At 36.3% G+C, this 13,508-nt stretch overlaps 2 protein-coding genes across 4 annotated transcripts; both read right to left on the bottom strand.

The window, feature by feature from the left end:
* Window positions 1–462: 462 nt before the first annotated feature.
* LOC102788429 (uncharacterized) lies at window positions 463–6,135 on the bottom strand. Its single transcript, XM_087847955.1, has 7 exons — window positions 5,976–6,135; window positions 4,922–4,996; window positions 3,267–3,389; window positions 2,508–2,783; window positions 2,259–2,422; window positions 2,002–2,114; window positions 463–1,881 (listed from the first exon to the last, which is right to left on the bottom strand). The coding sequence occupies exons 1-7, from the start codon at window positions 6,133–6,135 to the stop codon at window positions 1,755–1,757; spliced, it is 1,038 nt and encodes a 345-aa protein (XP_087704081.1). The 3' UTR covers window positions 463–1,754.
* A 797-nt stretch (window positions 6,136–6,932) lies between these two features.
* LOC148100565 (C-type lectin domain family 12 member B-like) lies at window positions 6,933–10,629 on the bottom strand. Of its 3 annotated transcripts, XM_087847819.1 has the most exons (8): window positions 10,563–10,629; window positions 10,119–10,193; window positions 9,648–9,722; window positions 8,756–8,881; window positions 7,662–8,036; window positions 7,412–7,575; window positions 7,172–7,284; window positions 6,933–7,059 (listed from the first exon to the last, which is right to left on the bottom strand). In XM_087847819.1, the coding sequence occupies exons 1-8, from the start codon at window positions 10,627–10,629 to the stop codon at window positions 6,933–6,935; spliced, it is 1,122 nt and encodes a 373-aa protein (XP_087703945.1). The 3 variants fall into 3 exon arrangements, with proteins under 3 accessions (XP_087703945.1, XP_087703946.1, XP_087703948.1); XM_087847820.1 differs by lacking the exon at window positions 9,648–9,722; XM_087847822.1 differs by lacking the exon at window positions 9,648–9,722 and having other exon boundaries at window positions 7,662–7,841; window positions 8,756–8,872.
* Window positions 10,630–13,508: the final 2,879 nt, after the last annotated feature.

Raw genomic sequence — 13,508 nt, 5'->3', positions numbered from 1 at the left:
AGTAATATCATAAACTAAATATGTGCTCTTAGCAGTTTTAATTTACGTTTACATAAATAAACAAATGTATACAAATATGTAACTGTACATGCTTGTGAATTATTTCAAACTGAATTTCTGCTTTTACTGTCGCCCATCTGCAGTACTTTGGGAATCACTCATCTACACCTTAACTGGTTTGGACCCTCTTATCCTTTCAAAAGTGCTTTAATTCCTCTTTGCATTAATTGAACTTATATGTGAACATGGCACAGTTGCTGCTGGTTTGTCAGCTGTAAAAACAAACATCGCAATGGAAGAAAAGAATTCATGAAGCTTTGATGCAAAGAATTTGATTAAATTAGACACTGGAGGTGACTGCTTTTTTTTTTTTTTTTTTTTAAATGTAAAACACATTTATAATAACATTCACATGCACCTCAATAAGCAATATGTTTAATGTTTCAAAAGAATTTCCATTTTAGATCATGTTTTGGATGAAAAAAAGCTTTTGATGAATTATTCCCATCGCCTCTCACTTTTATGTGCTTAGTCTACACATACAGGTATGTGTATAATAGTGAGAGGTATGATATAGTGTTTAGTGATTATAGTGATATAGATGTCAGGACATTTATTGAATCAACACTTGTGTCTGTTATTACTGTGAGTGACCTTGGTTCTTTGGTTCTGGGTTGTTACCTGCTCAAATGTATACGAGTCACGTGTTAAACCATTTATTTATATCCTCCAGGCTTTTAATAGAGCCGATGTACTTCAGTAAAATTTCAAATCGTTTTTCAAAGTGAATTTTAGGAATCAAGCGCATCTTAACAAGGTTACAGACGGCAACTCAAAACAAGGACCTACAAGATTGTCTTGGGATTAATGAGTAAGCAACTTATTTTCAGACTTTGTAAGAAAAATTATGGATGTACTCATTTATGCAGAGCAAACATTTCCAATAACCATTCTGAGCTTCTTAGATATTGCCCTGTGCTACACTGTTACCATGTTATAGTTTAACTAAAATTAGCATTGAACCTAATAGAAACTAAACTCAAGTTAATAACTTTTCTCTGAAAGTAACTGAATCTGTATGTTACTTTCAGCTGCTCCCTTCTCACAAGGGTTGTGTGTTTGATTTGCTAGTATTATTTTGCATCTCCTGCAGGAAACCAGTAAACCTCCAATTGAATGTGTTAGCAATTAAAATATAGAGCCACTGAAAAGTAATTGAATCTAATTTGGAAAATGTAAAACTGAAAGAAAACAAAAATTATTAAAACCCCCACCAAATACAGTATAATAACAATGTTGAGAAACTGGACTTGATTTGACAAAGAATATGTATAAAATACAAAACATAAAACCTATATGACCTGAACTTCCTGTTCTTCTCTGCTGCTCTGTGGCTGATGCTGACAGTCCAAATATAGAGGCCAGCTCTCTTTCTTCCTCATCATGTTACAGCAGTTTGGAAAGTGTTGTTTTAGCTACAACTTTTGTTTAAAACTTTTGTTAAAAAGAGAAAGTCAGTAACAATATGGCAATTATTTGATTTCAAAAACAAGTTAATTTACTTCCTTTTTTCTTTCTAAGTAAAATTAAAATATTTTTAATGGCATGTTTTTTTTAAATATACAAATATCATAAAGCAGTCTTCATATTTCAATATATTTATATATTTACTTATATTTTTACTGATATGAACATCATTATTAATATTATATTTTCAGAACATCCAGGAGTCATGTGACATTTTACTGCAGTATTCAAAGAGTTAAGGCTTTTTTCTTGCAGATCCATCGGTTCTGCTGACTACAGTTCACTGACTTAAATCCTTGATTTGTGACAGAGATTGCACACTGACCATCAGTAGGAGACCCTGGGATCCAGGCACTAAGAAAAATCACAGGTTTGATGAAGGGGAATCAATATTGACATAAAATAAGACATAATTAATTTATCCCAAATTTTCAAAAATATTTAAAATGATTTTTGATTCAAGGTGTCTCTTACCTGTTAGTCAGATTCCTTCCATCCATCCACTTCCAGTTCCCATCTTCAACTCTCAGACCAATCCAGTATCCTTTGATTCCTGAACTCGACCAGCTGTTGTTACTGATATAACTCTGAGAATAGAAAGAAAGTTTTCAGAGATATTAAATAGATCACATATCATATCAAAAAAATATATATAATAAATATTTTTCCTAAAACATTGTGGCACAAATTATTTTTAGATTAGATTTAGAGTCCCACTGGTTTCTCATTACCTTTTCTGTTTCATTATTCACAACAGCCAAATCTGAAATCTTTCCTATACAGTTATCTCGAGCACCTTCCCAGGTTTTCTGCTCAGAAGGTTCAGGATTATTAATTGCATAGCAGCCTGACTGGAAGGAGAGCCAGCCATCCTGACAAATTTTACACTCTCGGTCTGCAAGGATAGAGATCAATTGATAAACATCACTGCATATTTATATTACATTTGGTATTTTTGTACTAATATATTTGGAACATACTGTTATTGATCTTGGGACAGTAGGCATCAATGCTCCATTGAGCTCGACTAACATTGAGCTCATTCCACGATGTTGTCATGTTTTGTATTTGGTCTGTTAGGTTTTTCTTCTCTGCCTCCAACTCCTCATTTTTCCCTCTAAGGTTCCGGTTTTCTGCAATCAGGTTTGTCACATTTTTCTCTAAGACAGTGATGACTTGAGTCAGGTTGTTCATCTGGAGTGTGAGCTTGGTTTGGTTCCCCTTCAAGTCTTCATTGTCTGAGCTGAGTTTGTTGTTGTTTTGTCAGGTTACGATTCACAGCATTTAAAGTTGTTTGGTTTTCTTTCAGTTGGTTCAGCTCAGTTTCATCATTCTCATAAATTAATGTGACATCTGCAAAATTAAAATTAGTTTTTTTAGAATATGGTGGATCTCAATTTATTTATTTATTCATTTCTTATCATTTTACTACTGTTTAAAGTATTTCCTCTTCTGTTCTAATTAAACGTTTTTAGTTTAGTCTTTTTTAGGTTTATTTAAATCTTTTAGTATGAATTAAATCCACTCAGATAACAAAAAGTATAAAATGCATTTTTGTTGGGAATTCATTTTTTAAATGCAGAGTCCACAGCTACATTGGTTGTGTCATCAGTGACAGCATAGAGACTTCCCCTATGACTGCTGTTGTATTTCCTTGTATAGAACATTTCCAATGTCAAATAACAGCTTTGTTTGGGATAATTGTATCTTTCGTGTGACTGATGTATGAATGTTTTCATACTTACGGTAGACACCAACTGCTATGATGACCAACACCAAAATTATACAAACCGTGCCCAAACAACAAGCCAACTGCTGATAGTGGCGACATCTGCAGTTTGATTTCTTGTCGGGCAAGAATTCTGCAGAGGCTAAACAACAGATAAAAATATATAGTTTTAGCTTTCTGAATAATTTAAGTTTTATTCAAAGTTACAATTTTGTTTTGTTTTGTTTGTTTTTGTTTCCTTTTGTCTCACTGTCTCACAGCAGAAAAATACAAATTGCAAAGGTTTTGATGAGGCTATCTTGAAATTATTCTGTAATTCATATGAAACATGTCCACCAAGTTTTCTTTGCAATGTTCCATTCAAAATAGTTATAACCATTTCACATATTATGGACTGACTGTCCCAAAAGATCCCAATTAAATTTTTAGCTTGACCTTTGATATTTTTTTTATCAACATTAAAGCATAATATTGAGTAATGGAAAATTCTTCCCTTATCCATGATTGGTTGTATAAATTCCATAAAAATTGTCTCTCTTCCTAGATTTTTGTATCTTTGCCAGAATCTTCCTATTTATCTCACTTCCTCATCCTCATTCTTACATATGTAACAAGAAGAATCCTAGAATCTCAAAACTACATCTACATAAATCCAAATTGAAGGGAGGTCTGAGTTTACCAATATTCAAACATTATTATTGGGCTGCAAATGTACAAGTGCTGACCTTCTGGCACCAGACATTCCCATCATTTAATCAGCTTAGGCATTTTGTCCAAATTAACACAACTTTTTTAATGTGCTCCTGAGCCCTCCTTATTCCAAACATCTGATTTCTACAATTGTACATTTGTTTGATGACAGTGTTGAGGCGTGGACTACGAGGATAAGAGACGCTTGGAGGGATGAACTGGGTATAGAAATATTGGAATCAATGTGGGACAAGTGCTTATCCAAAATTAATTCCTGCCCTTTCAACAGCAGACATCAATTAATACAATTTAAAGTTGTCCATCAGCTACACTACTCCAAGGTTCGACTACACAAAATGTATTCTCCAACTTCCCCCATATGTGACAGATGTAAAATATCAGATAGAACACAGGCTCATGCTTTATGGCATTGTCCCTCATTGACTAATTTCTGGTCGAGATTATTTGATTGGTACTCTAAAGCTTACGGAATCTTCATCTTGCAGTTTTTGGTTGCATACATTCCAGAACTATTCCTGCAACTACGCGGGTACCAGTCGATCTTGGAATGATGGTTGCGAAAAGACTTATCCTAAAGGAATGGAAGTCCGATGTTCCTCCCTCCTTCAATGTCTGGCTCAATGACATGCGGACATGATACCTACAAACTTCTGCAGTAAATGTTTTCTCAAAATCCTGGACTCTGTTTTTTAATTACCTTGGGAAAGCCCTGGTTATATGAACATGTGTCATGGCGCTGTGGTTTCTTTGTTTGTTACAAATACACGATATTTGATTTACTCTGGATACTGGTAGTTTTTATTATTACTGTGCCATTTCTTGTCTTCTTGCCTTGCCTTAGCACCTGAGCTGTATTTATTTGTTTGTTGATGGGGTTTTCTATATTGAAAAATTAAAATAAAATATTGCAAAAGAAATGTTTTCAGTTGCATGGGTTTTCATTTGACTACTCACCATTTGTGACAGGAGTTTGTTCTGTTGCCTTATTTTGCACCTTTACTTTGTCATACACTGTTTCCTCCTTTTTAACTGAAAGGTTTAAAAATGAATTAGTAATCACAAGTTATTAAATAACAGGGCATTCTAGTGCTTATTTCATTATTTGGACTTAACATTACAATATCTTTAATGCAAAACTGGATGGATTAGATTGAAATCTCTGATTATTCACTCTGAGTTATTCTTCGACACTATAATAGGTCATCCAACTAATTAGGTTGCTTTTGAAAGTAACATTGTAATATTTATCCAATTGAATTGTGGTTTGCAAATGTAGAAAGAGTTGATGACATTTGCAGGCAGCATATTGAATTAATATTAATTACAAGGCATGCATGCATGACATCATGACTGGGAGCTGAGCCTCCTCTAAAGGTTTGAACCTAGAATTGCCCCAGAACTCACTCATAAGATTTAGACAGATATTAGATTTGTGGTGGATAGAGTCATTTTTGTCTGTGTAATGTGCCTTCCAGTGAACACTTTTGTTTAAGATTAAGTTCTCAGTCTAAAAGCAAGATTTGTGTTTTGAATGATTTAAATTAGAAAAGCTTTTAAATAGATATTCCCAACCTCAGAAAAAATTCTTTTCTGCACATTCAAAACATGTGGCACATTTAGGAATAGCTAGCAAGCTAATAAATAACTGGTTTTTCAGACATTTTTAGAAAAATTGGGATGAGTGGAACATGATGGAGTTTATGTGGATCAGATTTTTCTAATAACCATTCTGAGCTTCAGAGTTCTTGCTTCTGGCAAATACGTCTGTATGTGTGTGCACGGCGGCAAGTGTGCATTGTGAGGACATGGCTGGTTTTTGCACCTTCTAGCTCACACACCTGGTGTGTTGTGACACACCTGGTCACAATCATGCAACTTCTTCTGACGATCCTGTGCAGGCAGCTTCATAAGAAAGTAGCAGAAGATCAGATATCACCGAGTGAAACACTTAGCAAAGCCTGGCTTCTATTCTTGTTGCTCTGAAAACTGTTTGCTAAGAAATTCTTACCTGTGACCAGGTTTGTGTGGAGATTGCCTGACACGGAGTAGTGAGGTGATTCTAGTTTGGATTTGGGAATGTGTGGATTCTGTCTGAATTTTGTGGAAGCCTCAAGGAGAGTGGACTGGTAGTGTGTTGACCCTTTTGACCTGTGTTCATCATCCACCATGTTAGCACCGGTGCCTCACAGCAAGAAGGTCCTGAGTTCTGTTCCACCATCAGTCCGGGGTCTTTCTGTGAGGAGTTTGCATGTTCTCCCCATGATGGCGTGGGTTCGCTCTGGGTACTCCAGCTTCTTCCAGTAGTCGAAAAGACATGCAGTTAGTGGGGATAGGTTAAGTGGAAACTCTAAATTGCCCATAGGTGTGAATGTGAGTGCAAATGGTTGTCTATGTGTTAGCCCTGCAACAGACTGGCGACCTGTCCAGATGTACCCTGCCTCTCGCCTCAAGACAGCTGGGATAGGCTCCAGCCTCCCTGCGACCGTGAAAATGAAAAGCGGCAGAGAATGGATGAATGGATGGTTTTAATCAAGTTAAGAACAACATTCAGATGTGGAAGGAGGAGAGCCGACACTACATTTAGACTTCCGTCATCAGTCACACTGTCAAGATCTGCCATTGAGTAACAGCGAAGAACAGGAAGTTCAGCTTATTTTGTTCAGTACTGTTTGTTTGTTTCTTTGGTTGGTTGGTTGATTTTTTTTACAACAATAATTGTCACTTAAATATAGAAATGCCAGAATACAGATACTTTAGACAACCACTGTCTTTGATGGGAAGTAATGCAGTGCCCTCTGCTGGGCAAACAAAATCAGTACAGTTTTGTTAAGCTTTTTTTGTGTCTACATATTTTAATTAAACTCAATTTAAAAAAAAAATCTATTTAAAGATTTCATTAATAGTAATATCATTGTTTTTTTGTATTTTAGAATCTCCACCAGTCATGATATTTTTACTGCAGTATTCAAACAGACAAAGCTTTCTTTTTGCAGATCCATCGGTTCTTCTCATTACAGCTCACTGATTTAAATCCTTGGTTTTGGACAGAGATTGCACAGTGACGATCAGAAGGAGACTGGTTGATCCAGTTGCTGAGGAAAACAAGAATTCTGCTCAAGGCTGATGGACACTGGTACACTGTAATTGATTTATCACAGATTTGGGAAATACTTGACATTTCTATTGGTTCAAAGTGTCTCTTACCTATTAGTCAGATTCCTTCCATCCAGCCACTTCCATTTCCCATCTTCAACTCTCAGACCAATCCAGTATCCTTTGTTTTCATCATATCTCCAACTCATAGAAATGACAGTTTTCTGAGGACAAAGAGAAAGTTGTCAGAGATATTTAAACAATTTGCTCTAAGAAAGCTTTCAATCTAAAGAAATTACATTTTTATTTTCATGAAGTCTGTAATAAAGTGTCCCACAGTTTTCTCAGTACCTTTTCTTCTTCATTAATAACAACAGGTAAATCTGAAATCTTTCCTCTGCAGTTTTCTCGAGCTTCTTCCCAGGTTTTCCATTGATTATGGTCAGGATTATTAACTGCATAGCAGCTGGACTCAACATGATCCCATCCCTTCTGACAAGCCTTACATATTCTGTCTGCAAGGATAGAGTTCAGTTAATAAACATCACTGCATATTTCTGTTAAATTTGGTATTTTTGTACATGATATAATTGGAACATACTGTTATTTTCTTTGGGACAGTAGGCATCAATGCTCCATTGAGCTCGACTAACATTGAGCTCATTCCACGATGTTGTCATGTTTTGTATTTGGTCTGTTAGGTTTTTCTTCTCTGCCTCCAACTCCTCATTTTTCCCTCTAAGGTTCCGGTTTTCTGCAATCAGGTTTGTCACATTTTTCTCTAAGACAGTGATGACTTCAGTCAGGTTGTTCATCTGGAGTGTGAGCTGGGTTTGGTTCCTCTTCAAGTCTTCATTGTCTGAGCTGAGTTTGTTGTTGAGATTTGTCAGGTTACGATTGACAGCGTTTAAAGTTGTTTGGTTTTCTTTCAGTTGGTTCAGCTCAGTTTCATCAATCTCATGAATTGATGTGACATCTGCGAAATTAAAATTAGCTTTCAGACATGGTAATGATGCACTTTTCATTTTCACATTTTGTTTTTATAATTTTACCACTGCTTAAAGTATTTTCTCTTCTGTTCTACTTAAACTTTTTTTACTAGCTACCTTTTTTCTTCTTAGATTTTATGACAAAATCTTTTAATATGAATAAAACCCACAACTCTATAGTTGGTCTAATATTTCCTTAATGGGTAAAGGAGATGAAAATTCCCACAATGCAATAGAGGTTCTAATTTTATGAAAATGTTATTAAAAGTATAAAAGTGCATTTTTGTTGGGGATTATTTTGGTAATGTAGCTGCAGACTGGTTGTGTCAGCAGTCACAGCACAAGGACTGCCCTAATGACTACTGTTATGTTTCCTTGTGTATCACATTAAAACCACTGTATTCAATGTTATTATAGAATATTTACAATGTAAAATTGCATCAACTGCTTTGTTTGGGATCATTTCTTGGTTTGCATATTTTTTGTGGGAATTTGCAGCTAAAACGAAAAAGTTAAAACTGAAAAATCACAAGTATTTTTTAAATGGTCAAAAATATATTAATCAAGAAATTTGTCTTATTTGTTTCCTGAACAAAATGTTGTTAAACATTGTTTAACAACATTTTCTTGTGACTAATATAATTCATCTAAAGTGCTGTTATTTATATCTAAGACTGAGTTAATGCATGGATGTTTTCATACTTACGATAGACACCAACTGCTATGATGCCCAACACCAAAATTATACAAAGCGTGCCCAAAAAACAAGCCAACTGCTGATAGTGGCAACATCTGCGGTTTGATTTCTTGTCAGACAAGAATTCTGCAGAGGCTAAACAGATAGAAATGCAGTTAAGTCCATAAATATTTTGACAGAGACAACTTTTTTTCTCATTTTAGTTCTGTACATTATCACAGTGAATTTTAAATAAAACAACCCAGATGCAGTTGATGTGCAGACTTCCAGGTTTAATCAGTGGGTTGAACAAAAAGATTGCATAACAATTTGAGGAACTAAAGCATGTGGAGGCAAATTTCTTTTCTCATGTATTAATAACACATTTTAACATATCACATTAGTTATAGTAATATTACTTTCTCACTTTACCATAGTAAGAGCACTCCTGTAACCAGTTAGCATGCATGTGGAATGTTAACACAGTGAGGCCATTGTAATGGGAGATGTTAAACAGATAGTGGGACTCCTCCTTATCAGGGATGTAAATCCTTAGGTGACGGCCAAGCAGAAAACAAGGTCATAATTCTCTCTGTGAGGGAGAAGGTATAGCCCCCCTGTGAGAGGGGCCAACATGGAAGAGTTTGTGGAATATTCTTTGTCTGTGTCTCTGTATATAAGATGTAATTCAGAGATGGTCCTAGTGTTTCACTGGGATGCTCTCTCCACATTGCAATGGCACTGGGTGTGTTGCAGGTTATTGTTACATTTTCCATAACAAGCATTTTTGACCCAAGTTTAAAAGTAATTGGACAAATTAAATAACTGACATCACCACAACATCACATCACAACCAACATCGCCACATGCTGTGTTTCCTCATTTTAAATGGCCTTTCTGGCCTTTACTGCAGCAGATTCACCATTTGTGACAGGAGTTTGTTTTGTTGCCTTATTTTGCACCTTTGCTTCATCATACACTGTTTCCTCCTTTTTAACTGAAAGGTTTAAAAATGAATTAGTAATCACAAGTTATTAAATAACAGGGCATTCTAGTGCTTATTTCATTATTTTGACTTAACATTACAATATCTTTAATGCATGTGAGCTCTCATTCAGTGCCCCCCCTCCCTCTCTTTCTTTCTCCCTTTCCTTTCCCCCAGTCATGTCTGTCCCATATGTAACAACTGAAAATAAAATAAAATAAACAATAAAAACAAAGGTCAATCAAATGGACCAATATGGCAAGGCCGGGATGGTCCACTTGGTAGAGTGAATCCATTGGGCATCTTTCTTGGCCTTTAGACAACAATTCTGATGGCAAAAGAACCAAACGGGACAGGCGGGGAAAAAAGAAGAAGAAATGCTTTCATGTTTTTCATTTGACTACTCACCATTTGTGACAGGAGTTTGTTCTGTTGCCTTATTTTGCACCTTTACTTCATCATACACTGTTTCTTCCTTTTTAACTGAAAGGTTTAAAAATGAATTAGTAATCACAAGTTATCAAATAACAGGACATTCTAATGCTTATTTCATTATTTGGACTTAACATTACAATATCTTTAATCCATGTTTCCCCCCCTGTCTTATAACTATTGCCTAAGAGGAAGAAAGGATCAACTGCCTTAAAAAACTTTAAATATGCTTCATTACATTCTTCTGAAATCTTTTTTCACTTTTTGGTCACATTGTAATCTTTGGTGGAGGTTGCTTAAACAGGAAGTAAAAATAATAGTGTGTGTCTTCACATCCATTATACTGAAAAGACTACATAAGTACTCTGAGCTTATGAATCTCTTTTTCTTTACGCTGTACATTTGAAAGGCTTAACTTACCTTCTGATCTTTGTTGTTGGTTAGATTTAAATACAACTGATGCGTAGTTAACCTCGTCCTCTGCCATCCTTACAGTCTTTCTGTTTTATTTTTTGTGACTCGTAGACAGAGAAGAGTATTGTATTTGAACCACAGGGCATAAATGAGAGAAGCTGTTTTTTCCCGAGTCTGTTTCTAACACCAACTTCTGCTTTTGGCTTTGAACGTAATTTGCATACATGTCTGGCTGGAAGAACCTCAAACACTTTACAGAATGATGATAATACTGTTCCTGTGAGCAGTGAATATGTTGTGAACAGATGGCTAGTGTGTACCTTAGACCTTAAATGTTGATTTTGTATAAACTGTGAAGCAAAATAATTCAATTTATTGTCCCTCAGTGCTGTTTTTTAGGAGTTTTTTTTGTTTAGATTTTTGGCATCGGCCTAATTATGGTTTCTTGTAGATGGTGTAGAGGTGGGACCAAGTCATTGTTTTGCAAGTCTCAAGTAAGTCTCAAGTCTATATCCTCAAGCCACGAGTCAAGTCTCAAGTAAAGTCAGGCAAGTCAGAGTCTTAAGTCAAGACAGACTACTTTCAAGTCTATATATATCATTATATATATATATATATATATATATCATTATATATATATATATAAATGAACGATGAACAAGAATGTGCACTTTAAGTTATTTCAGTTAACTATTCTGCACTGCATTTGCAAAAGACCAAATTAGCCAAAAGTCTGTCAGTCATTTGTGCACGATGAGGCCGTAGAATGATGCCACCATAGCTGAAAACTCGCTCCACAGGAGCACTACATGCAGGTACTGCCAAAACTCTGGTGGCCACATGAAACAGAGAAGAAAGAGTCTGCATGTTCATTGCCCAGAACAAGGGGGCGTTCTGTCCATCAGCAATATCCAGGTAGTGACTTAAAGTAGAGCTTGACTCTTACAGTAAGCAGCAAGGAGTCCTCCATCTTCACAGTCCTCTTGGTGTTCCTCACCAGGAATCACAGGTTGCTCTGACTTTGCAGGATCTGCAGCATCTTGCAGAATCAGATCTGGCAAAACAAATTAACAACAGCAAAAGACCCTTTCTTACAATTTTAGACAAAAAAATACAGAAAAAATATACACTATATTCAATCTTTACCTTTAGCTTTTTGTGTCACCTCTGTCTTTATGTCACAACTGCCCAACACATGGTGTTCCACCCACAACAGAGAAAATGCTGGATCCAAAGCAGCTGCTTTAAGGTACACTGGATCTGAAAAGGGGGCAGTGATCCCATCTTCTGCTCTAGCCATTCACACACTGATAAAGAGTCCAAGAAATCTTGTGTTCAAAGATGCTTGGAGACTCCTGACCAGGCCACTCAGGAAACAGACTTGAGGCTGCAGTTTCTCAAGGTGGTGATTGAGGGACAGCACGGATGGAACAACAGCACTGATCGTGACTATTTTCTCACCTTGTGTCAAATCTGTTGCGTCTCCAAAAGGCTTCAAGATGTCCACCATCTCTTTCAACAGGTTCCACTCTCGTGTTGTGAATAATAACTCCTTGTGCCCAGCCATTTCAAGAACAGTGCAGAGTTTTAAATGTTCACATTGGAGAACTGCATTTACTTGTCTCAGTGTTAAATTCCATCTTGTGATTACAGCAGCAGGGATCCCTTTCTGTTCACCAAATTCATCTTCAAAAACATCTTTGAATGTTGTGCTTGTGTGCAGTAGAGAGCTGAGCTTAGATAACTTTGAAAGTGAAGGAGTTGCCACTTTGGTCTCTGACAAACCATCTCTCACCACCAGCTGAAGTGTGTGCGCACAAAACACTGCAGGCGCTGTGTCTTTGCCTTAGCAGCACCTACTGTTTCCTGATCTTTCAAGGTTAAATCGTGCCAGAGCTCTGGGTCGTCAAGATGATCACCGTCATCATCATGTTTTTCAGCTTGCTCAGTGGGGAAGCACACGGTGAATGTTTTCCGCATATTGGCAGCATTGTCACTAATAATATAGTCTAGTTTATCTTTGATGTTGTATTCATCATATATAACTTCAAATTTCTCACAGATTCTTTCACCAGTGTGTAATCCTTTGCAGTGGTCAAAGGCCAGCAGTTTGGATTTTAGCTGCATCCTCTCTATCTCTTTCTGTATCCAGTGCACAGTGATACCAAGGAAACCCCTCATCCTTCGGTCCGACCAACTGTCCACAGTGACTGAAACATGATCAGTCTCGCTCAACTGAGTTTTTAACATTGAACGTTTCTCAGCAGTGAGGTTCTTTGTTTTTGATGTAATTGTTCTGCAACATACCGGGCTGTATTTTCAGTCAACTATTGTCAGAAAGTGCAGAAAATTCTTGTTTTCCACAATAGAAAGGGGCAGGTTGCAACCAATAATCAAGTCACTTAAGATCTCAAAATGCCAGCAGCAAACCAAACCTAAACCAGTGCAGCCCACTTAAAAACCATAAATACCAGCAACCCACCCAAATCTTAAATCTTCATTCTAATCAAAAGAAAGAAAGTGATGTATTTTCCTGAAAAGTTTATTCAAAAACATAAACAACACAGGCTGTTGGTTATCAGGTTACCATATCACACAAACTTCAATGAAAGAACATTAAATTTAGGTCAGAATAATGAGTAACATCATAAACCAAACACCTGATATTAGCAGTTTTAATTTACTTTTACATAAATAAATAAGCGTATATGAATGTATAACTGTACATGCTTGTGAGTTATTTCAAACTGAATTTCTTTTTTTACTGTGGCCCATCTGCAGTACTTTAGCAGCCCACCAGGGGGCCCAAAATTTTGGGAATCCCTCATCTACCTTAACTGGTTTGGACCCTCGTATGCTTTCAAAAGTGCTTTAATTCCTCTTAGCATTAATTGAATTCACATGTTAACATGTTCAGTTCCTGCTGTTTTGTCGGCTGCAAAAACAAACACT

The sequence above is a fragment of the Neolamprologus brichardi genome, chromosome 11 (assembly GCF_056152115.1).
Source record: "Neolamprologus brichardi isolate AB-2024 chromosome 11, ASM5615211v1, whole genome shotgun sequence".
NCBI lineage: Eukaryota > Metazoa > Chordata > Actinopteri > Cichliformes > Cichlidae > Neolamprologus > Neolamprologus brichardi.
The sequence above is the reverse complement of the archived record's forward strand: the minus strand, read 5'-3'. Positions and strand labels throughout refer to the sequence as shown.